Raw genomic sequence first — 25,062 nt, 5'->3', positions numbered from 1 at the left:
CAGGGAAAGCAGTTTGGAGCAGAATGAAGTAATTGGAGCAGCACTTCCACCCCTGTTGTACGAACTAGGGCTTACAGAAATGGCTTACCAGATACTACAGACCTTGAATACTTCTCCTGATATACTTACATTAATACAGACAACTACTAGCAAGCAAACATTTAAAAGAAGTGTTCATGCATTACTGGTTTGACAGTCTATTCAACTGTATTATGTTCATTTTTTATACTTTTCAGTGAATGTTTAGATTTTATTGCTTTTCTTTTTTTTCGTGCTGCTATCTCTGTCGTTGTGACTACTACCCGCAATTCTTGAGCCTTTTTTTATTCCGACCATTTTCGATTTTGCATTTGAGCTAGTGCAAAGCCTTGTCTTACAAAAATTTATTTTCAGCAGCGCTGTTTGACATTTCCCAAGATCCTGTTATGCGAATGTACATATTTAAGTTGCATTTTTGTATGATTACTTAGTGTGTCACGGTTGCTTTGATTGTTATACTTTGGGAGGACAGGCCTTAGTCAGGTGTACACACTGTCCTGTCCAGGCTTGTTTACTTGTAAGGAAACCAAATAAATTTCACTTCACTTCCATACCCCAGGAATCATGGAGTCACTCTGTAAAATGGAAATGACCTTCATAGATTCCGTATCATAACCTATGGCCATGGAGTAACTATGGATAAGATCCTTGTTGACAATGGGGAATGAGCAAGTTAGATTTTACTTGTCCTTGAGAAAACATCGGTACAGTTTTTCATCTTCAGGAGTGCTGAACTTGGGAACAAAGTTGATTTTTACAATTTCCGAGAACCCCTCTGAGAGGCATGGCTCCTTGAACTTGGACCTGAAAAAAAAATGATTTCAGAGAATACATCGCAAGCAAGTAATGCTACATTTGAACAATGGTGACACTTGTGACAGAAGCAATGAATATGCAGAAAGATTGCAGCAGAATTTATCAAAAATGCAGAGACAGTGGAGTGATAACCAGAAATTCTAGCAAGTGACGCCCGAAAGTTATAGCATACCCTAGCACTATAGTGAGAAAATCTGATGTTGGCTCCCCATTAGGGAGGGAAACCAGTTAGGTAAATACCATTAGCAGGGGTGCAACAACTCAAATAGGATTTGTTGCAATTTTTGGAGTAGCAAAATCTTAGTCTTGCATCAGTAAAATCCATATTTGGAGCAGCTCAGAGGAAACAAAAAAAAAAGTACTGCATTTTGCAGCACGAATTCAAATTTTGGGGCCGTTAAACATGGAAGAAACCTTACTTTCAACACAAAAAATGAAAAGATGTGAATATCAAACCGTATGAATGTGATCCAAAGGAAATTTAGCAAAGGCCACCTATCACAGGCGTTGCATGCACCTAATGTTTCAAACTTTGAGGACCGAAAATAAAAGTAGAAAAAGCTGGAAAATATGCATTTCTTTTTCTTTTCTTTTTTTGCATCTAGCGTAGCTTGACAATTTTATTCATGGGATCTTGGAGTCTTGCTTGCAAGACTCATGAAAAAAATGTTTTACTGTCTGTGAAATCCACAGCTTGTCGTGCGAGGGCAGCTCCAGAAGAGCTCAATTCGAAGCCGTGACTGCAATCAGCCTGTGCCCAAAAGCGAGCCCAGTACAAAAACAAACAAACAAACAAAAAAAATGATTCAAAAGCGGACACAGAAGACAAAAAGAAAAGAAAAACAGCAACCAAAAGGCGAAGGGGCAAATGCCAAAAGCAGATAAGAAAGCAAGTCGTAAGCAAAGAAAACTGACGAGTGAGCGCGTCTTCAGCCCGGGATTTACACTTTCTATGGGCCGGCGATAACTCAGGATATTAGGTTATATATTTCGTGCACAGAGCAGACTTTGTAGTATTTCAACGTTCCAGCATCCATAAACGTTAATTATGGCAGTCTTGGGCTCCACTGCGATGTTACGGAATTAAATGCTGCAGTGCGTTTCCCGACCTGCTGACGCCCGAAATAAATTTCACATGTACACCCTTTGTCAAAAGTTTAGAGCTCATGGGGCCTGCTTCTGAGCCGTGTAGTGGCACTGAATTACCATTGTTGAAGGTCCTCCTCATTGGAGAGGGTAAGACAAAAAATCTTCTTGCCATCAAGAGATTCGGAACACTGGAAATGCATTACAAGCCGCACAAAGTGGCTCAGAAGCAGACCCCTTGGGCTCTAAACTTGTGACAAAGGCTGTACCACCTTAGCACTAATAGAGAAGCCATATCTGATGCACATCCTACACTATCTGATGCTGGGTAAGTGAGTCGATCGACGAGACAGCATAAGAACAGCCGCACAAAAAAACTAGAGCTACACCCATTAAAAGCATGCAGTGCCTAAAACACAGTGTTGAAGTATTGCTCCAAAATCACAAGTACCACAACGGCCCTTTTCGCAGTGCGACACAATAGCAGTGGTGCCAATCGTTACAAACAGCCTCTTCACATACCACGCTTCACGTACCACACAAGCTGTGAACTGCGCTGTGAAGCATCCTCAAACCGCAGCGGTTCAGCATACTCAAAAAGTGGAGGAAGCACAAGGATGCAAGAGAGAAAACTATGAGTAGGCATTAGAACGGTGTGATGCCTTCTCAAAATAAAACTAATTAAAATGCCAGTGACGCATGCTGTTGTGTCTGAAATGTTGTAACTGGTCATATCACAGCAGCAGAAAGTTGTCAATAAGTATGGCAAATATTTGCAGCTTCTTGGGGAATTTTGGCAAAGCGTGGCACAAATTTAACAGATTTCACGTTTATGGCGCAGAAATATGCAGCTGTATCAGAATGGCGCTATTGGTGCAGCTGTTGCACCCCTGCATTAGCAAAACAGGAAACTGGTTGGCTGTGTCAAAAAAACGTCAGGATTTTTTAAGATGGTACTTACCGATGACTGTAAAGAACCATATCAGTAACAGAGACATGAGGTTGTCCTTTTAGTTTAATTTCTCGAAACTGCAATTATAAAGGCCAGAGTGAACACTTGCACAAAACATTCACAAAGGAACAGAACAAACCTGATTATTATGTTTTGCCCTCTCCAAGGAGCAGTCAAATACAAAACATCTGCATTCACGGCCATGTTTCTTTGCAACGTCAATAAACCTACAAAAAAAAAAAAAAAAAAAAAAATATATATATATATATAGTGTTGGTGATTCAAATATAAAATTGAATTATCAAAACATGTTCAATAGAAGCAAAACACTAACATTCAACACAATGAAGCAATGCTTGGTTTCTATTGCTGTACTCCAGGGGTTCTCAAACTTTTTTGCTTGGAGGAACCCCAAAAGCCTTCAAATAGTTCCCCCCCCCCCCCCCCTTTTCCCTCAGAGCCAGTCTCATATCAGCTGCCGGGTCAAGACGGCTCCTGTGCTTGTTCTTCAGATAGGCGAGGGCTGAAAATGCCTGTTCACATGCATATGTAGTTGCAAAGAGAAGCAAAATGTCCACTGCCCTTTCGAAGAGGCATGGAAACAGCGGAGCAGTCCCCATCCAAAATTTCACCAAGCCTTCACCATTAAATTTTTCTTTGAGAGCAGTGCTTGCCCTGAGCTCTGAGGATTCTCGCGGAACACAAGAAGACAGCCTGCGGAACGCCTGTGTTCCGTGGAACCCAGTTTGAGAACCCCTGCTGTACTCAAAAGACAAGGTCACTGAATGTAAATGTAAACGCAATTAGTCTTTAAAAGTTCTTGTATTTAAATCCAATAGGTTGCCCAGAATGTTTCTGCTCTAAAAAAAAAATCAGTCGGCCAATACATGGGTGTGTTCAGATAAGAACGGTAATCGTTCTTGAAATCTCCTAAAAACTATCCCAAGTACTCTATACATATCAGGCGCCAAAAAGTATTGTATTATGCAAAATAAAAATATAAACATAAATATAAAACTGAATGCATAAAAAACAATTATAGAAGTGCTTATGGCTTACAATTTATTTGCTAGATATTGCTACAGTTTATCTTATGCAATATCCAAAGCCTTCCCAATGCTTACCAAGTCTCTTAATGCTTGCTGGAAGGGTTGAAGATAGCTTAAAATGGAATTAATTCACTTTTTCTCGCACTTTCACAGGAGAATGCGAGTGGCGGTCGAACTTTTCTCTATCCTGTATTTTTTTTATTGCGGGGGCAATGGTATTCAATTTTCATTTCTCCGTTATGAAAAAAAATTAATACTCTATTTTTGAACACCAATTTTCGTATGTGGACACAAAGTACAATCATAAGCAAAGAGCTTTCCAGCAAAATAGTTTTGATGGAATTTTAAATTTATTTATGGCAGCAGCAACGAATGAGCCAAGACGACGAGTATTCTTGGAGCTATCTAGCTCAGAGAAAATGTGAGCCAACCCTGAGCGAACCCGATCTCCACCTAAAATGCAGGTTACGCGCTTTGCAGGTTAGGTGGAAGGTGAATTCGCTGTGTGTTGGCTCACTTTTTTTTATGATTGTATATCTATGTGCAGATTTCAAGAATTGCCTTAAAAAATGTAGTGTTGTTAATATGTTATAACTGAGCAATGAAATAATATTATTAAGAACTGAACTGAATAGCATTGCTCACCACAATAAAAGAGATTACATGATAGAGAAAAAGTTCAAATCTCAGTTGCGTTCTCCCATGAAATTATAAAAAAAGCAAATTAATTCCATTTTAAGCTATATCAGCTACCCTGTCAAAAAGCAGAAAACGACTTTATAAGCAATGAGATGGCTTTGGATATTGCATAAGATAAAATGCAACTAAATTCAGTAAATACCAAGTCCAAAAGTTTGACGCCTACTCCTTAAGGGGAAACCTTGTTACTTCTATACAATAAAAAATTGGGTTCAGTTATATATATATTTTTACATTTATTTTAACCAATGCAATACTTTTTAGTTCCTGATATTTATAAAGTACTTAGGATTGTTTTTAGGAGATTTCGATGAAAATTGAAGTTGGGGTAGGTTTTTAAATTCAAATCAAAGTTGCCCATCTTTTGATATTTTTGAATTTTGGCCAAATACAAAATAATATGGAGAAAGAACGGACAACTCTAGAGCTTCAAATTTTTCCTGAAATAAAGAAAAAGGCTTGGACAATAAAGAAAAAAAATTTCAGCGGCACTTTACTGAGTCGTGCTAGAATGTAGGGCTCAATATTGGCAGTTTTCAGCACAGGCGCTCAGTTTTATATTTATTTTTATAATTGTAAACAATATAATGCAACACATCTTTAGTCCGTAATAGTTCTGAGGTACTAAGAATTCTTTAGAAAGATTTTTATTAAAAATCGAAGATGTTTTTTTTTTTATTTGGAATAAAAGTTGCCCCCCCCCCCCCTCCCTTTCTTTACAGTTTTCAAATTTGAGGAGATTTCGATGCATTGTGGAGAACCCATCTGGAAATTTAGAGGTCCAAATTTTGTTTGAAATTAAGAACGTAACACACATAACAAAAAGTTTTAGTGCAAACAAACAGACGTGTCATGCCAGTATGTAAGGTTGAAAATTAATATTTTTGCAGCTGATCACTGCTGAGGAAAAGTTTGAGATTTTTTACTAAATCAACTGCAGCAACAAAACGATTTTCTGATAGCTTTTATAAAAGTAGAGGCAGAGCATAGATTTAGTGAGTATAAAATAATAGATGACAAAATCTTAGTGCGGAAGCAGTAGGTCTCCAAACTTGCTTTGAAATGGCAAAAACGCCGTTTTCCACCTCGGGTGATATACGATTTTTTTGCGGAGAAAACTACATCGTGTCTTACATAACATTTCTTTGTGTCGAGACATTTGCCCACCACGTATAAAAATTTCACTGCAAACAAAAAATGGTCATAGGACCTCAATTACCATTCTTATCTGAACAAACCCATACTATATAGTTTCACAACTTTCTTTTGGGCACATCAGTCATTTAAGTGAAAAATAAGCCATTGATTTGCCGTAGCTTACAGGCATAATAAGCCTATCAGACAATATGATATGCAGTATACACATTTACGAAGTACAGACAACTTATGCAAATGTAATGATACACGAATAATGACACTACTTCCAATATTTCGCTACCTAATGTAAACTGCTGTTCCTTCCCGAGGCTGTTGAACATTACCTTAGTCTTCTGCATATTGATTTTCAAGCCTACCTTTCTACTTTTCCTGTCTAGGTCATCAATCATTATTTGCAGTTCATCCCCCGAGTTGCTTAGCAAGGCAATGTCATCAGCAAATCGCAGATTACTGAGGTATTCTCCATCTACCCTTATCCCTAACTGCTCCCCATTCCAAGTCTCTGAATACTTCCTCTAAACAAGCTGTGAATAGTACTGGGGAGATTGTGTCTCCTTGCCTAACACCTTTCTTTATGGGAATTTTGTTACTTTCTTTATGCAGAACTATGGTTGCTGTGCAGCCACTATATATATCTTCCAGCACTTTCACGTACGGCTCGTCTACCCCCTGATTTTGCAATGCCTGCATCACCGCCGAGGTTTCAACTGAGTCAAATGCTTTTTCGTAATCAATGAATGCTATGTATAAGGGCTGGTTATATTCTGAGCATTTTTCTATCACCTGGTTGATGGTATGGATATGATCGATAGTAGAGTACCGTTTTCCAAACCCTGCTTGATCCTTTGCTTGATTGCAGTCTAAGGTTGTCCTGATTCTATTAGCGATTACCTTAGTAAATACCTTATATGTAACAGACAGTAAGCTGATTGGTCTGTAATTTGTAAGGTCCTTAGAGTCCCCTTTCTTGTAAATGAGGATAATGTTTGCATTCTTCCATGGTTCCGGTACCGTTGATGACACCAGGCACTGCGTATACAGGGTGGCCAGTTTTTCTAGCACGATATCCCCCCGTCCTTCAGCAAATCTGTAGCTATCTGATCCTCTCCAGCTGATTTCCCCCTTTTCATAGTTTCTAGTGCTTTCTTGGCCTCGTCCTTCGTCACTGGTGGAACGTCTGACTGTTTATCCCTATCGCCAATCTCATTACGGTCCTGACTACTTTGGCTACTGTAGAGATCTGTATAGAACTCCTCGGCTACTTTGACTGTCTTGTCCATATTAGTGATGACGTTGCCCGCCTTGTCCCTTATCGCATACATCTGGTTTTTGCCTATGCCCAATTTCTTCTTTACCGCTTTAAGGCTTCCTCCGTTCTTTACAACATGCTCAATTTTCTCCATATTATACTTCCTTATATCGGCCACCTTGCGCTTATTGATTAGCTTTGATATCTCGGCCAATTCGATCTGGTCTGTTGGATTGGAAGCTTTCATACTCTGGCGTTTCTTAACCAAATCTTTCGTCTCCTTAGACAGCTTACCGGTATCCTCTCTAACTATCCTTCCGCCTATTTCTACCGCGCACTCAGTAATGATATCTCTGAAATTATTGTTCCTTGTCTCTAGGGTAATGTCGCCATCCTCAGTTAGAGCTGAATACCTATTCTGTAGCGAGATTCTGAACTCTTCTGCCCTCCCCCTCACCGCTAATTTGTTGATGGGTTTCTTTCTTACTAATCTGCTGCGTTCCTTCTTCAGATTTTGGCTACTTTGGGACCTCACCATCCTGTATTCACTGCATCGCACTTTCCCGATTACCTCTACATCTTGCGTAATAGCGGGGGTTGAACACATTATGAAGTCGATTTCATTTTTAGTCTCTCCGTTAGGACTTTTCCGTGTCCATTTCCGGTTCTTCCGTTTGCTGAAGAAGGTATTCATGATTTGTAAGTTATTGCGCTCTGCAAACTCAACTAGTAACTCCCCCCTGCTATTCCTAGAACCAATGCCATAGTCACCTACTGCCTTGTCTCCTGCCTGCTTTCTCCCTACCCTGGCATTGAAGTCGCCCATTAGAACAGTATACTGCATCTTTACTTTTCGCATTGCCGATTCTACATCTTCATAGAAGCTTTCAACTGCCTGGTCATCATAACTACATGCAGGTGCATAGGCCTGTATAACCTTCAGTTTATACCGCTTATTAGGCCTAATTACGATGCCTGCAACCCTTTCATTAATACTATAGAATTCATCTATATTACCCGCTACAGGAGTAGGAAACCTACTCCTAGTAGTCGCCTCTCTGGCAAGCCTCGATAACAGAGTACATGCCCATCCTTCAGTACAGTATATGCCTCATTCAGCCTCCTAACCTCGCTAAGCTCTATGACATCCCATTTCATGCCCTCTAGTTCCTCTAACAGCACTGCTAAACTAGCTTCACTAGCTAGGGTTCTAGCATTAACGTTGCCAGGGTCAGTTTCCAATGACGGCCTGTCCAGCGGAGCCAGGCATTCTTAGCACCCCCTGCTGCGTCACAGGTCTGACCGCCGCCGTGGTCAGTTGTTCCGCAGCCGCTGGTGACTGAGGGCCGGCCGGGGTTTTATGGAGCTTAGCATAGGAGGTTGCGGCCAATTACTGCACCAGGATGGCGAACTCCTGTTCTGGTGAGGGAGTGCTTTGCCGGAGGTGTTCACCGGCATCAGGTCGCACCCCAAACCTGTTTATGCAATTCCATCGACACGCGGATTTTATTTTTTTTCATCCGGTGGAGAATTGCGCGGCGCCGGGATTTGAACTCCGGTCCTCTTGCATGCGAGGCGGATGTTCTACCGCTACGCCGCCGCTGCACTTTGAAGACCCTTACAAGAGCCCAATGGTAAGGTTAATTACATGTTAGTTAAGCATTATGACAACAAGTCCTAACTTTGTAAGCCTTCAAAAATAATAATGTGCAAGCTTTAGTGCTATTTTTAATGTTGCGCTACACAATTCTCTATTTTCAGCCGGATATGCCAAGAACACTTGGTCTTTTTAAGGCCCAATGAAGTGGTAAAATTTCTAGACAGGCATTGACAAGATATGATGTAGAAAAAGAAGCCTCTCAGTGTCACTGATGCACTCATACATACTCCATTCCACATTCAAAAATGTGTGCCAAAACGCACAAAGCTAGTGCTTTTGGGATGCTGCTGCCATCTGTGGCATATTTCTAAAAGCTAGTATTCACATCCCTCTGTAGGTTTGTCAGGTGAAGGTCGCGTATCTCGGAGAAACTGAGCCAACAGCTCCCTCCTGGGGGGTGTAGTTACCCAGTGCTAGCACCACATGCTCAGCTTGTGAAAGGAGTGGCTTTTCTGTGTGCGAGCACTCCTACAGTTGCAATTCTTCAGTGAAACATTTGTTATGTCTGTTATGGGCGTCAAGTTTGAAGAGCAAGCATTTCTACCTCCCACGGGTTCGCTCTAAGTTGTCAGTGGCAAGCCAAGGTCGTCGCATCACTTTTTTTTTTTTTTTCATCTTCTGCGTGCAAGTTGCCATGCTTACTCTGGCAACTGAAAGTGCTTTCTCCCTATTCTCCTTGTGAATCCACCCCCCCCCCCCCCCTTCCCATCCCCCCGAGAAACCTTACACTGAAGGGTTAACTAAGTAACAGTCTATGAAGAGCCCTTAAGCCACTTGTGCCAGCTCACCTTTCCTTCAACCACTGCCATCCTTTTAGCGCTGGCACACCAATGGTATAGCTTTATTATTTCATGAAAACGGAGCACCACTAATCGGTGTCACATGAAGAGAGAGAAAGCATTTGAGATAAGAAGAAAATGAAATTAGACTACGGCTATAGGCAGTCCAATCTCTTTGATGCCATCTAACCTTTTCCGGCTTTCAGGATCTGGGTTTGTGTTATCTATGACTGCGCTCCAGCCACGCTCCAGTGCTTTTTCACATTCTTCCACACATTTCTGCCATGACTTTAACATGTCCTGGAAGCACACATGAAGCAGGTAAATTAAAAGCAAGCTTGACTAGACCCTCGAATAATGGGCATTAAAGACTTACCAAAAATTAACTTACGCGATTAATGTGAGCATACTGCTTTGATACAAGGTACTCCTTTGCAAAGTGGCTCTTACCAGCTGTTGGAATGGCACAGGAAATATAAAACAGTAATCTAAATAAAAAGCAATAAACAAAACAGTGGTGCTTGCATTTGCACTAACCAGCTAAGCCATTGTAGGTTTACCTTCTTGACTAGGTTTTAACTCTTTCATTACCGCAAGAAAATGGCCATTTCTCATAGGTCTCCGAAAATATTTTTTTGCCAGTACAAATAATACCGCAGCACATGTTGCAGCATACAGAATTGCGCATAATGAAATGCTCTTTCCAAAGAAATAAGTTGCAAAGCAAAACATTTATTAGAAAAGACACAAAAAAATCTGAAAATTGCCATTTTTGCAGCGATTTGATAAAAAAAGATAGAAAAGGGCACAATATTTACAGATGCATTATTAAAAAAAAATTTAGAATATACATATTGAAGATCAATGACCCAGAAACAGTGTGCAAAAAATACACTTTCTGTACAGCACCGTTCTTCAACCACATAAAAAAAAGCTACAGGCAGAAACTGCCTCATTTTTTGTGCCATGCGGTGAAAGAGTTCTTGGTTTTCGTGAGGCACCAAACCAAAACTGCGCAAACTGGTTGTAAAGGTCGGGTATACATGTTAGACATGCTGTAGACATTTAGGAATGCGTTTTTGTGGAATTAAGCCACCTGGACTCAGAGCCAAAGTCCACTAGTGAATCGCTGGCACCACTCTCGGGTAATTATCACCACTCAAACAGTCAGATAACAAAGCCGACAATACGATTCGATATCTGACTTGATGGAAGTCTTTTCATCACAAAACTTTGATGCTAACGGTGTATTACTACAAGTGGCAGGTTTTTTTTTTTCTCAACCGCGGACGCCATGCCCTCTTTCGCAACAACACATGCACATTAGTTCTGAAAAAGTGCATCAAAAATAAGAACGTCGCCAGAGCGGAAAAATTTAAACTGGTGCTACAAGTGCAGTGCCTAGACTAAGCACCGAGTCAAGCAGGTGCACGATTCCAACATGTCTAAATATTACCAGTGATCGATTTGAATAGGCGTGGTAACGAAAGAGTTAAGCAGACACATGAACAGAACTATACTTGTGAATGCGTTACTTTGACTGCACTGCAATGAAAAAAGGTCAGCACAGGTGACTCATGACCGCAGCAGAAAAACTGCGAGACACAGCGCTGTTGTTGCTGTATGCACCAATAGCGAGACAACCAGGTGCATTCTATTTCCCACAGGGGCGGCTGGCAGAAGGGAGCACATTCTGACATTTGTCCATCAAAAAGCCTGCATCATAAGTGAAAGCTTGTGCATTTCTTATCGGCAGAATCCTGCGCCGATGAGGGTACCCACATGACTTAAGTTTGTTTTTTGCCGACGTGAGCAACAGTATCTTGATCGCAGCTTTCCTTTAAAAATTTTTACTAGGCAATGTGCTGTCAACAGCAAAATGTGGACTTTGCAGGATGGGCTGCTTTCCTCCACCTACCTCCACTTTGCGAAATGAAAATTGCCTTGTACTCTAGTAAGTAAGTAACGGCCCGAAAATAAGTAAGTAGCGGCACATGCGGCAACAACAGCACCACATCTTGCAATTTTTTTAGTCTAGTTATGAGTCACTTGTGCTAATCTTTTTTTCGTTGCAGCTGTACCTCGTATGTTTGCAAAGTGAAATGATTCCAGACGTGATAATTAAAAAGATAAAGATTACATACTCAAATACCTTTTATGAACACTAAATGTATTCGCCCCAAGCACCCGCCCACAAACACACATACTGAATGCTTTGCACAGCTATTAGCTACAAAGTAAGGATCACAAATCAACAGCGAACATAAACAGTGAAAACTTCCTTGACTGAGGAAAAAGTACATATAAAAAATCTGGTTTTTGCCCAAAGAGAAGACTACACACCGAAATATGCAGTATTGCGCGGGATGTTAAAACTAAAATAATCAGTACAGCCAAGCTTACTGGACTAGAGCATTAGTCAGTGAAAATCAGATTGCCATCAGTAGCCGAGAGGTCTGGAGTGACAGCCCTGTTATGGTGTTTCATAGGTGCCTGCCTAGTTAGGTGTATCACAGGCCTGCTCAAGCCCCTCTGCATTCATGTGCATATTCAGCCTTTCTTTTTGCAGTCTCTGGACCAACGCATTCCTGGCAAACTTCACGGATTCCCTGCTTAATGTTAGCAACACTGCAATGCTGCACTTTTACTATACTGTTCAGAATTCATAACAATACTATTGCTAAACATCAGTGGACTGACTACAACAATAAGGTAAACAAGTAGGTTGTCGCTGAGCTGTCGCAACGGCTACAAATCACTTCTACAGTTTTGTGACAAAGCCAAACACATCACTGTGTGGCATTTCACTTATGCTTCCACCACTGTGTATAATGATACTTCTCTCCACCTCATTCAATCACCGTTCATTTCCCTTGCCTCCATTATATTGAGGGTGCTACAGCGTGTGTCTATCACCATGGCAACCGCATGGGAAGGAGATGACGAAGCCCAGGCATACATACCTGCCCGCTAGTTGGTAATGTAAAAAGTGAGGTTATTACAGATTTTCTTCGTAATAATCAAGAAAAGAAAGAGACCCTTGCGCTATTCACCATACAGCTATCACTGTCAATTCTTTGCGCCAGAGGATGGCAAATAATTTAGGGCATTGTTTGTCAAATCAAGCTTATTTTCAACACTATGTACACTATTGACAGATCCCTTGGAAGAAAGCCATTCTTCACACGGTCTTACGATTTCCAGAAAATTGAAACTTTTGAGAAGGTACCAATGTACCAATATGTTTCAGCTGATGCTTGATTCCCAAGGAAAACCTTTAGTTTCTTGTAAACAGCATTAACTTGATTAACAGCATCTCACATGATTACCAACATACTGCCTGAAGCATATAGACACTCCTATGCATACGGGAGGATGCTCATTTATACCAAGAATGGATAAATTGAACATTCAATTACACCATTTGTGACTTTGACACCCTTTAGCTCTACACCCAGTACATCATTTGTTCAGTTAAGTATTTTCACCACAAAATAACTTTGTGGCATGGTGTGACAAACACTCAAAGTTTAAAAAGAGAAAGACAATACTTACATGCAGGGTATCCAACAAGCACCACAACCTTTGACGCAAGAAATGGGAAAAACGTTAGCAAACTGAATGCTGTTTTGCATAGGTTTTTTTTTTTTTTTTTAAAGTATTTTAAGCATGGGACACGCACCTCAGTGTGGCCTGCTGGGAGATCATCACTGTTTAAATATTTACTTCGATTAGGACTTGCAGTTGCTACAATTTCTGCAAGCGGCACATCTGGCACTTGACGCTACAAACACAAAAGGACAATCGTCAATAACAGTAAAACGCTGCGAAAGCAAGTACCAATGGCACATGGTGATGTTATATTTGGAGAATTTTCATGTTTCAAGAACTTTTCGATTTAATATTGGGCCTAAGGGCAAACCATCAGTTCCGAGGGTATCTTAAGCACTGCCAGAGAAATGAGGGGATTTTTTCTTTTTAAGTGAAGCTATCTTCGAATAAAGGTAATGATTAGGGACAGGACAGAGCAAGCACAAACCTAAACCCAAATGCAGAATAAAAATTGGAGAGAAAGGCAAAATCCACGTTAGTATAAAAATCTTTTCCTTGCTACTACCATTGAGCCTTCAAAACAGTTGTCAATGGGGTACAGGCATCCAAATTTTCCTACTGCATTTCTGGTTTAGAATTATTCATAACACTCTAGTAAAAATGTATCATGCATGAAATCTGCCTGCACTCATTAAATAACTTACAATTGAATTTCTTGTGCCATAAAATTTCAGTTTCAGGTTGCCGAATGAAGGTTACAACGCCAGAAGCTAGTACGAGATCACATGAGGCCCACAGATACTGCAATATAATAGCTTTTTGTCCAGTCGCTGTCATTCCGGTTTCTAAAGCGGCTTAGCTTAAAGAGTTTGCGAGAATTAAAACTACAAAGCAACGAATATATGGCAGCTTCTGCATACATCATGTGACCTCATTCTCGCTTGTGATGTCGGAACCTTTGCTCAGCAACCCGAGATCAAAACTGTGTGACAGAAGAAATAAAATTATAAATGACTGACTAGTTAATGTAGGCGAACCTCATGTGGTGATACATGTTTACTAATGTATTGTGCATAATTCTAAAGCAGAAATGCAGTAAGAAAGTTCTGATGTCCCTACCCATTTACCACTGCTGTCAAAGAGCCACCAGAAAGATTCCAAGGTAATGATGGCACAGTAATCAACACTGAGCCATAATGTGTCAACCTGTGGCTGGTATCACTTCTTTTGCATTAAATTACTAAAGTCAACTTACATCTGCCCTAACGCTTCAGACATTTAGATTGTCTGCTGCACATTAACAAAGCATAAAGCAGTGGTTCCATTTTGTATACTGCAATGCTCTCTCTCCTATATAAAGCTCTTTTATACTTGTCTTTTCAGTGAGCAAAAGTGCAGCCATCAGCATGCTTAAGATGAGCGCGTGACCTGGATAGATATTTGCATCGCTCGGATCTAGCCGCTAGGTCCAAAATCATGCTGCACAATGCGTCTGGGGCTGGTGGAGATCGCTGATGCCCTTTAGCCACCTTAGCAGGCTGTCAGATCTATCAGCCAGCGCTGAGGGGTGCTTAAATTCGTAGAGGCCACGTGCTCGAGCATTCGTGTTAAGCTTGCTGATGGCTGCACATCAGCGAGGTATGATGTGCTGCGCAAGGCACTCTGATCACATGTGGTGGCTTGTTGAGTGACCTACCTTGCATTAAAACTTCAATTGTATTTTGTTTTCTAGTTTTAGAATTTAGGGTGTCAACAAATAGACAGATCAACAAATATGGGGTAAATACAGTAGTGATGCTAAGCTAACGTTGGCCAGAATCTAACATATGAGATACAGTGAAACTTCACTTGAACGAACTTCAAGGGACCTTAGGAAAATGTTTGTTGAAGTGAAAGTTCACTGAACTGAAATAAGTATATGGAAGCTTATTTCCATTAGCTCCAAGAAACATCCGGTGTTTGAATCATATCTCAACCCAATTTCAATTTGTCCCTGCACTCATTTGCAAGCAAAGAATGCAGTAAGCTTTAAAAGAGTTAAATGTTGAACTAGTTCAAGTTCTGACATCACGAGTATAATATTTAGCGCAAAACGAAAGGACGACAGAAAGACAGGGCGAACAGTGCTCCTGTCTTTCTGTCGTCCTGCCGTTTTGCGGTAAATATTATACTCGCAATAGAGTAACCTTTTGCAGCACTTTTGAACTTGGGACTGCAGTGGTTTTGGCCTCAATCACTGTGTGCAAGCTCCTGTGAACCTTGTCCGGCACAGCGGTCTGCTGGGCAGCAGAGGCATTAATTTCCTCCAAGCAGATCACGATTAACCAGCATCTTTTCTTCCCTTTCTTTCTTAGAGCTAAGAGGCTTTGTAGGGCTGAAGCTGTGGCTATGGGTGGCTATGACTGTGGATTTAATTAAGCATGCAAAGCTAGCTAGCGATTCCGCTGGATACAAGCTTGTTTAGATAGCCAGTTAAGCTTAGAGCTAAATGACAGCCAGTTTTCGTCATGCGCTAATAAAATATGTTTCTCAACGTACAAATATTCAGCAAAAAGTGCACATTTTCTGCTCAGCATGAGGTGGGAGACACATGATGATGCTATAAAAAATGTTCGTATAACTGAATGAGCAACAATTGAATTTCGTTAAAATGAAAGGTGTTTACATAGCGTTCAATGGAGCTTCAACAGGGGAATTTAGTAAAGTTCGTACATTTGAATACTTCCCTTAAATGACATTCGTTCAAGTGGTATTTTACTGTAGTAGTTTTTATGTTTCCTCTGGTTTTATCAATGCACACAGATAGAATAAAACCTTAATATGAATTCTTAGCAACTTTTTCTTTTAATATACAGCTTAGGTGGTGATGGCAGCCAACTTTAAAGTATGTGGGGCAGCACAACACAAACAAACAAAAATGCACGATAGAAATTGGTAAATTTGTTCCCTTTGCCTTTTGCTGATCCCTACAAATTTCAAAGATTAATAAAGAAACTACTTTAAAGTAGCTTGGGGGAAAATCCAGGGATTTTCCAAACGGGGTCAAGGAAAAAAAAATACAAAACAGGAACTTTTTGGCCTTACAACTGAAGTACCAGAATTCCCAATACTGGTACCGAATGCTACTGGTGGCATAAGCAAACTGCAATACACAACATTCAACAGGATGCACAAGAAACAATGGAGAAGTAAGTTCAATTTATTTGCTTCTGCTGATGAGATTTTCATATGTGAGGGGCACCAAAGGAAAAACTGAGCATGAGAGCGGTGGCAAAACTGCTTTCCAGCGTGCTCCATCAACAGAAGCGCATGTAGACAGCGAGGGTCCAGTGAACTGAACTTGCAGTTTTGATGCATGCCTTCCTATTGGTAATAGCACAGCCTGCTTCCGTCAGCATTAGTCAAGGGTACTTTTAACGGTTCATGAAAGGATTTATCATTGGCACCACCATGATTCAGTGGTTGAGAAAAAAACTGTAGAGCAAAGCATCAGCCATGTCATGCATGTGAGTATCGGCTCTGACAGTGGCTGCTTTGCTAACAAAGCATAATATGGAGGCTGCCAAGAACTCAACTATTTCAGCACGTTGCATGCCAACAATAAGTCATTGAATGAACTGCTAAAAAGTGCCCCTAAAGAGCAAAGATGAAAGAAGCTTGGCTTCGTGTCTGTAATAAGGCGAGCATAGAAACTGTACGAATGGTTTGGTTTATAGGGTTTAACATCCCATAGCTACTCAGGCCACAAGGAAACCCGCAGAGAACTCTGGAAATTTCGACCACCGCAGGTTCTCCAATGTGCACTGACATCGCAGAATACAGGGGCACCTTGCTTTTCGCCTCTATCGGAAAGAAGATAAATCTACCACACCATCGCTGTCCAGCATGTGCTTCCATTGCTAGAGGGCGCTGGGAAATAGTTTATTCTGAAGTTGCTGTGGGACTTTAGTTTATCTAGAGCTCATGTTCTTTTTTTTTTTTTTTTTTAGTTGGTGCACAGGAAGAGAAAGGCACAGTATCTGTCACACTTGTTTCTGTGGACACTTGAACCGCGCCATAAGGGAAGGGAGGAAGGTGGGAGTGAAAGTGGAAAGGGAGGAAAAGTAGCCGTAGTGGAGGGCTAGGAATTAATTTCGACCATCTAGGGATCCTTAACGTAAGCTGACCTCGCTCAGCACAGGGATCCTTCTTCGTTTTGCCCCTCCATCGAAATGCAGCCACCGGCGGTCGGAATCGAACCCGGGTACTTTGGCACAGTAGTAGGGCGTCTTACCACTGCATGACTACTGTATCCGGGTTCGATGGAGGCAAAGCGAAGAGACGTCCAAGTGATGTGCGATGGCAGCGCACGTCAAAGATCCCCAGGTGGTCGAAATTGCTCTGGAGCCCTCCACTACGCCTCCTTCTTTCTCTCTTTCCATTTTCACTCCCACCTTCCTCCCTTCCCTACGGCATGGTTGAGGTGTCCACAGGAACAAGTGTGACAGATACTGCGCCTTTCCCTTCCTGTGAACCAATTAAAAAAAAAAATGGCTATTTTGCTATAACAGCACCTGTACATGGCATGGGCAGTTCTGCACTTAGAAGAAAAAGAAAAAAAAGCTCCTAGTGATGTCATGCAAGTGCCCAAACACCCCTCAGTTTTTCAGCACAGCAACATTTGTGTTAGGCAGAAGTTATACTTCTGCCTAACACAAATCCAAAACAGGAAGTTGCAGTGAAGTTCAAAGCACTCTGCTTTACGCTTATAGACTTCACAATGGATAAGCTTGTAATCCTTAACGTACATGCAACAGCACTCCAGCAATCTACTCTTATAAAATATTATTAAAGCTCCAAGAAAATACTATTTCAGTGCTGAATGTATGTTGCCAATATAATTTGTTAGAAAATGCAATGAATCAAAAACTCAACACAGGAATCAGTCACACATTGTAGTTACTGGCATTTCACAATTTTAGGAAATTAACCTAATTTGAACATTAATACCAAATATTTTTATGAAATGCAACAGCTACTGTCCTTCATGCAGCAGAAATGTACATCAAAGAGGCCCAATAAACTGCTTCATCTGAGGCTACATGCACCCAACTGTGCATGCTGTTTACCCCTTTTTGTCAATACTAATAGTGTTAATCTAATCACACAGAGAGCTTGTATATGAATAATTAAAGTTAATTTTACAAACTGATAAAACAGGAAGGCTTGTTTTCATGCTTCAAGCATAGAACTATTTATACTCACAGGGTCAAAAGATGGGAGCTCAAACTTAGCTACAGGGCGTTTCAAGAAGAACTCTTCTGGGGAGTAAAATGTAATTCCAATATTCAGAGCAAACTGAAATGAAATACAAGGCAGTTCAGACTTTAACTCTGCTACAAACCCGATGTGAAGTATCAACAATGTGCAACTCTAAAAATATTCAATATAATGTGCCTTTTACATGTGGCTAGCAGTGCTGCTCACCAGCAAAGCTGCAAACGATTCTCTTTAATGACACCGAAACAGTTAATAATTTACCTATCCTTCTTATTTTTCATGTATAGCCATGTTAACATACATGATCAGAACTTAAATGTCATGGCATATCCTCAGGACCCGAAAGATCATTATGTTTAGGTGCTGATCCCCTCCTGTCCCTATCCAATGAGTAACTGAGCTCCTGCAGTACAGGTGCAAAAGCTGACAAAAGGACCAGTAATTTAAGCATTGGTCATAGGTCCACTAAATGTACAGCAAAAGAAAAAGCCTCACATGGCACAGAAGTTGAAATCTGACTCGAGAAAATGAGTGCAGACCCATGACCCTACTCTTTTCATCTTCAAATCACCCTATATGCTATGCAGATCAACCAGTCAGCCAAGTCTTCACATAGTTTATCCAATGATTCAAAAATTCATATATAGGGCCACTTTATTCAATTATACAACCACAAGCACTAAATCTTGGAAATGGGCTCAGAAAATTAAAATAACCAGTAAAATAAATATGCTGTATTAATAATGCGCTCTTTGTACTGCATCACTATATGTATTTACTCATATGTGCAGGAACATTTGAAAAACTTTCCCTAGAGTACTCCTCAAAAAAAAAAAAAAAAAAAAAAAAAAAAAAAAATCAGGTCTGAAAGAAGATGTTAAACAATAATACAATGAACCATGTGCCTCAAGAAAGAGGCTAAGCTAAACTGAAAACAAATGGTATGATGAATGCAGGTGAATAAAAGTAAATATGAAACTATATGAAAATATATAAATATTAAAAAAAAAGGGCAGGAGTTGCTACTAACCAGCCTGTCTGAACATGAAAAATCTTTCTTGCGCTTTGGTTCCCAGTTTGCTGGTCTCCCGGCAGCATCTGGATAGAAAACCCCCGAAATAAGCAGACAAGAGTATGATGTACCTTGCATCAGAAGCTGATGGTGACACTTTCCATGGGTAGTCCTTATACTTTCACTTCTATAAGAACAGCAGTACAGCCCAAATGTTCACTCTTACCACATGCCACACTACAAACAACGGCACCTGAACAGTCTCAAAAGTAGAAAACGTATCCACAAGACAGAAACATAGCAATATGTTAATGTAAACCATTTACAAAAATGCCAGTACAATTAAGATCACTAGTAGTGCATGTACGTACAACATCACCAAGGTCTAACAAAATACAAGTCAAAATGTTACACTCGTCACATATGTGAGGGCATGCTTTTGGCCCTCCTCAAAACTTTTGGCACAGCTTTTTTGCACCACCTAACCTTTCTCCATCTTTCTACCTGTATCCTGGCTGCTGTGGTGGCATCATATGAATTTACTAAAGCCTCTTCTCAGACTGGCTAGTGAAGCCATCACTTGACCAAAAAATATACCTACCTCCAACATAAAAGGACTCCTCTAATGTTATAGGAATGCCTCCATTTGCCACTGCTTCCAAGTGGTGCCATATTCCTGGTGCTGGCTTGCGATAGAACCCATGACCAACAGACACATATACTTGAGCCGGAACAGCCAGCTTCTTCAGGATATGCTCCACTTTGGCCTTGAAATCTGCTTCGTGGCTGTGGCTCTTGGCAAGCCCTCTTTGGTTGGTAATGATAACAAGCTTGTACCCCTCTTCTATGAGGCTACGCAGGCGTGCCTCACACTGTGGCAATAGTATCCTGAAAAACAGAGTGCAAATATTTTGGCTCTCCGCATTATCATCTACTGCTTCCACAAGCAACTACTGAGGGCTACTCTCATTAGTGAAAAGCCAAAACAATCTGCTCATACCTACCTTTGCTTAGTCTGAACAGAAAATGAAGTTCTTAAAAAAAAAAGAAAAAAAAAAACTGGTAAAGAGTTTTACAAATAATTCCTGTAGCTGCTAGCTAAATGCTTTTAAACATGCCGTAAACTAATGCACAAGTTACATACATGAGGACAGGAAAAAAGCAGCGAAATTTCATCACTGGCAAAAAATAATATTTTAAGGTTTCAGAATGTGCACATTTCAAAACAACTTTCCAAGATAATTACAGTAATACATAAAAATTTATCTATACAAGACCAAACTTTTCTTTTGCATAAGTAACAGGAAAGCATTATTACAGCAGTATTTGAATGGAGCTGCAAGCATTTATTCATTAATTTACATTCTGCAATACTGCTGCTCTGCACTGGTGAAAAGAGCAACAAGGCAGATTTATCCTCTCACTTATGATAAAGTGGCAAACTTTCCTTTCGAGAAAACCAGTCACTGTGAGCACTGACAAAAATAATTTCTGAGCCAAACAACTGATAACTAAAAGGCAATTCTTAGCTAACCACTTAAAAGAATACCAGAAATAATCATTTATATCTAAAGGATAATTCCAGCATAAGAACCTAAACAGATTCTTGCCACAGTACCTTAAAATAAAGATACAAAGATGAAAACAAATTCGACCCTTACCGCCAATCATGTGAGTTGACAGGAAACACCTTGCCAGACTTGGTAGTGATAAGAGTACCATCAAGGTCAAATGCAGCAATCTATACGACAAAGAATTTAACACCTTCTTATAATAAGAAACAAAATAAGAAACGCGCAATAATTTTGTTACAACTTGCATAACATCATCCTGTACCTTACTCGAGGCTGAAGCATTATAAGTAAAAATGTCACATTCATTTTCACAGGTTCCAGTAAGCTGCTTACATGCAGAAGTACAAATTGATGTTTGCATGCTATTTTCTCAAATGAGACTGTACCAGTAATGACACCATAATTAGCCCAAAGCTGTGAAACCGCGGTTTTTAGTGTGTAGTTAAAACAATTTTTTTTTTACTGAAAGATTGGTTTGGTTTGGTTTGTGGGGTTTAACGTCCCACTGCGACTCAGACTATGAGACACACCATAGTGGAGGGCTCTGGAAGTTTCGACCACCTGGGGTTCTTTAACGTGCACTGACATCGCACAGCACACGGGCGCCTTGCTTTTCGCCTCCATCCAAAAGCGGCCGCTCCCACCCAAAAGTGGCTCTGGTGTAACTGCTTCATTATTAGCCACCATAAGACAAAATATTTAAGCACACAGAGCTAAAACCACATAATACATTTTTATCTAACAACCTCACTTAGTTTAATCTGTAAATTTATTCCTGGTACTAGAAACACGTTGTACATACATTCTGCTGAATTATGCAATTTAGTTCAACAAATTGTATGTCCGTTAGGTAATATAATATCTACTAGTTACTTCAGCACAATACTGTGAAGGTTTAAGACCGCAATCTCTAGTAATTGCAACTTCATGACTGAGAATTACAAAAACCAGCCTGAAGGTCTTGCTCCATGCTTACCTTCGGCTTATGTTCAAGTCTGTCCGAATTAAACATCAGAACGTTATGGTCTCTCAGTTCTGTCCATCCGCTTTTCACTGGGTTCACTGAAGGAACGGCACGGAGGCTTGAAGTTGAAGCTTCACAAGGTTTGACCGAATTCTCGGGAATACGGTGTTCTTTGAAACTATTCTGCATGCGTTTTAATTTCCGAGAAACTTCTTTCACATGCTCGTCATTTTCATCACGTGCGTTGGCTTTTGCATCTGTAAGTTGGAGCAGAAACAATGAAATAAAAGAGGCTGCAAGTTACTTCAAACAAACTTCCACGTAGTGCAGTACTTACGTTTCTTAGGTAGAGGCATACCTTCGTCGTCACTTTTCCTTTTCGAACGGTGCTTATCATCACAATTCAAAGACTCAGTTTGAGCAGCCAATGACGGTATGTCGTGATCAAATGACTTTTCAAACACCACGTCATACAGCAGGTCCTCCGCCAGCAAATCGAACTGATCGCCGTCATACACCGTCACTGTTTCCCCTGTGGCTAGACGCCTGCCCGCTGCCCGGCATGGATTCTCTCCCAGTTGCGTTACTTCAATCGTGCCGCTGTCAAAATCTGCTCGCAGTTTGACTGCAAACAACAAATTTACAGTCTTACTTCCTCGTTGTACGGACACCGAGACAGTATTTCTTTTCCTGCTGGGATTTTTGTGAAAACATCCTCAACACGTGCGCTCACCTTGACGTCTGGAGCAGCGCTTGTTCCGAATTTGAGTGTTGCGGCTTCTGCCAACAACGGTGTCTTGGTTATGTGGTAGCACAATGTCAGGCAGAGTAAAAGATTTGCTCCGAAGCATGCAATTAGAGTAACGCATGATTTAAACTCAAAGGCTACGGCCGTAGTAATTACAGCTGCGTAAGCTAATAATGCAGGTACCGAAATCAGTCGGCTCGGGGCCCCGCTGGCCCCACTACCGGCCTGGCTACAAGCTGGAGCTGGCTATCTACCAAGTCCTAGCCTAGAATGGCTCCAGCCGCGTCCGCGTCACCCTTGCCAGTAGCGTTACGTTGTATGTAGTACGTTTCAGTCCGTGGAGCGTTCTTGAATACGGCGGTAAGAACGTTGCCCACGAGAACAACACCAAGCAACGCGCTAGCTCGACAGAACAGACCCCCCTAGAACAGTACTACTTCCGCCATGGACAGAACACGAGACGAGAACAACACGACAACACCAACAACACTTTCATTGACTTCATGGCATGGAGGAAGGAAGGAAGGAAGTTGTTTCCTTCCTCCATGCTTCAAAGGCACTATAGCTATAGGTAGGGTCCGAGAAGGCGCTACTGAGTCCTGACACTGCTGACACTAGGAACGTTTGTTTTGTTTATTTGCCAACGCAGATGATTCCAAGTGCCCCACACAAACACAGCATAAAAGAAAAGCTATTACAATATTTCCCCTCTGTGCGAGCATTGAGCTGTTAAGATGAATTATTTTTTTTTGCAGTACGGTACGCGTGGTTAAAAAAAAAAAAAAAAAAAAAAAAAACAAGAAAAAAAAAAAAAACGAAAAAGGAAGAAAGCCGTTTCTATATGCGAAGTCAAAGACCCTACCACCCTACTTTGTACACAAATTTATAAATTTATGACACACGGGAAACAGCTAGCTAAGTACACTGCCGTAAAAATTAAGTACGTATCAACGACAAGGTACTTCCTGCCCCCCCCCCCCCCCCCCCAACCTCTTATTTCTCACCCCACACACACGCAGGCAAGCATGCGTGCATACAAGATTAAAAAGCTTGCTAAGTACAGTACGTAGCACATATTCACTGAAGTCATTGCAGAATGTTTTTGAACCGATTAAGTTTTCCTAGCCAATTGCATGGGCATGGTGAATTAACCTCAGACCTCACACCACTGGACTTCAAAAGAAGCCAAATACAGGCTTCACAAACAATTGGCACAAATGTATAAAGCCGGAACAAGCACCCTGCTCAATTAGCGCCTGTCTTGTATTCTTCTCTGTGTACACGTTCCGTCTGCGCCCTCCATCATGTACAAAACCCACCACAGCATGTTTTTCCCTTTCTTTACTCGTGCTGGACATGGACAAATGCCCGTTAATTTATCACAGAATGTGCTTCGCAGCATAATTTTTACTGCGCTAGTTGTGAAATGGATAAAAGTTGTATTTTTTTTTTTTTTCAGAATATATAGACCTTTGCATCAGGTGAGGAGGTTGTCAAAACCCCTCCTCTCTGGACTGTTGCAAACCGATTCTGCTGCCGCCTCCACCGTGTTGTCAGGCGCACACAACAGCCCAGCGAGCAATATGGTGGTGCCTATAGGAGACCCTCGTTGCAAAGGTCTATAGTAAGAGTCTACATTTCCTGTACCAATCAAGTATGGCCCTTTGATGCACATCCTTCATATGCGTATCATGGCAGGTTTGGCAGCCAGATATGCTGGAGCTATTGATTACTCCCAGCATTGCACATTGGTTTGTTGGCAGTGGCTGGACATTGTGAGGCTTCTTAAATACGACATGTGATCTCATGATGTCGCACATCCCAGGCAGGTAACGAGACCTTCTGACATCAACCTCTCGACCAATAAGGGAATTTCGCATGTTGGCAGGCTAGTAGGTTCTGCATGGTGATGAAAGCGCAAGGGTCGGGACACAAAGAATGACAAAGTGAAAGACACACATGGCGCTTTTCGTAGTTGAGCTGGCATGTGTTCTGGCAGGTGGCATGGCCAAGAGGTTGATTGGTAAGTGGGCTGTGTGATGTCACAAAACCATGTGACATGACCAAAACAGCAGCTACTCTTGCAGGGGGTTGCACCCACAGTGTCGCAACCTCAGTCAAACAGCATTACAAGGCACTTCTAAAGAAAGAGGACCATTTTAACAAAAAAACAACATAGACATGCAGAATCAAACTGCTGCCCTTTGGGTCGTGAGCCAGGAAAGGCACACATGGCGCTTTTCGTAGTTGAGCTGGCATGTGTTCTGGCAGGTGGCATGGCCAAGAGGTTGATTGGTAAGTGGGCTGTGCGATGTCACAAAACCATGTGACATGACCAAAACAGCAGGTACTCTTGCAGGGGGTTGCACCCACAGTGTCGCAACCTCAAACAGCATTACAAGGCGCTTCTAAAGAAAGAGGACCATTTTAACAAAAAAACAACATAGTCATGCAGAATCAAACTGC

At 41.1% G+C, this 25,062-nt stretch overlaps 1 protein-coding gene across 1 annotated transcript; it reads right to left on the bottom strand.

Moving 5' to 3' along the window:
• Positions 1-687: 687 nt before the first annotated feature.
• PNKP (Polynucleotide kinase 3'-phosphatase) lies at positions 688-23,182 on the bottom strand. Its single transcript, XM_084589186.1, has 14 exons — positions 22,582-23,182; positions 22,186-22,473; positions 21,861-22,105; positions 20,972-21,051; positions 19,912-20,198; positions 19,329-19,396; positions 18,284-18,376; positions 13,170-13,271; positions 13,043-13,070; positions 9,879-9,940; positions 9,678-9,787; positions 3,033-3,120; positions 2,903-2,970; positions 688-843 (listed from the first exon to the last, which is right to left on the bottom strand). The coding sequence occupies exons 1-14, from the start codon at positions 22,715-22,717 to the stop codon at positions 720-722; spliced, it is 1,779 nt and encodes a 592-aa protein (XP_084445312.1). The 5' UTR covers positions 22,718-23,182; the 3' UTR covers positions 688-719.
• Between the last annotated feature and the right edge of the window lie 1,880 nt (positions 23,183-25,062).

Source organism: Amblyomma maculatum, chromosome 1 (assembly GCF_055883805.1).
Source record: "Amblyomma maculatum isolate TAMU_Amacu chromosome 1, ASM5588380v1, whole genome shotgun sequence".
Lineage (NCBI taxonomy): Eukaryota > Metazoa > Arthropoda > Arachnida > Ixodida > Ixodidae > Amblyomma > Amblyomma maculatum.
Note: the sequence above shows the minus strand (reverse complement) of the source record. Positions and strands in the feature narration are given on the sequence as shown.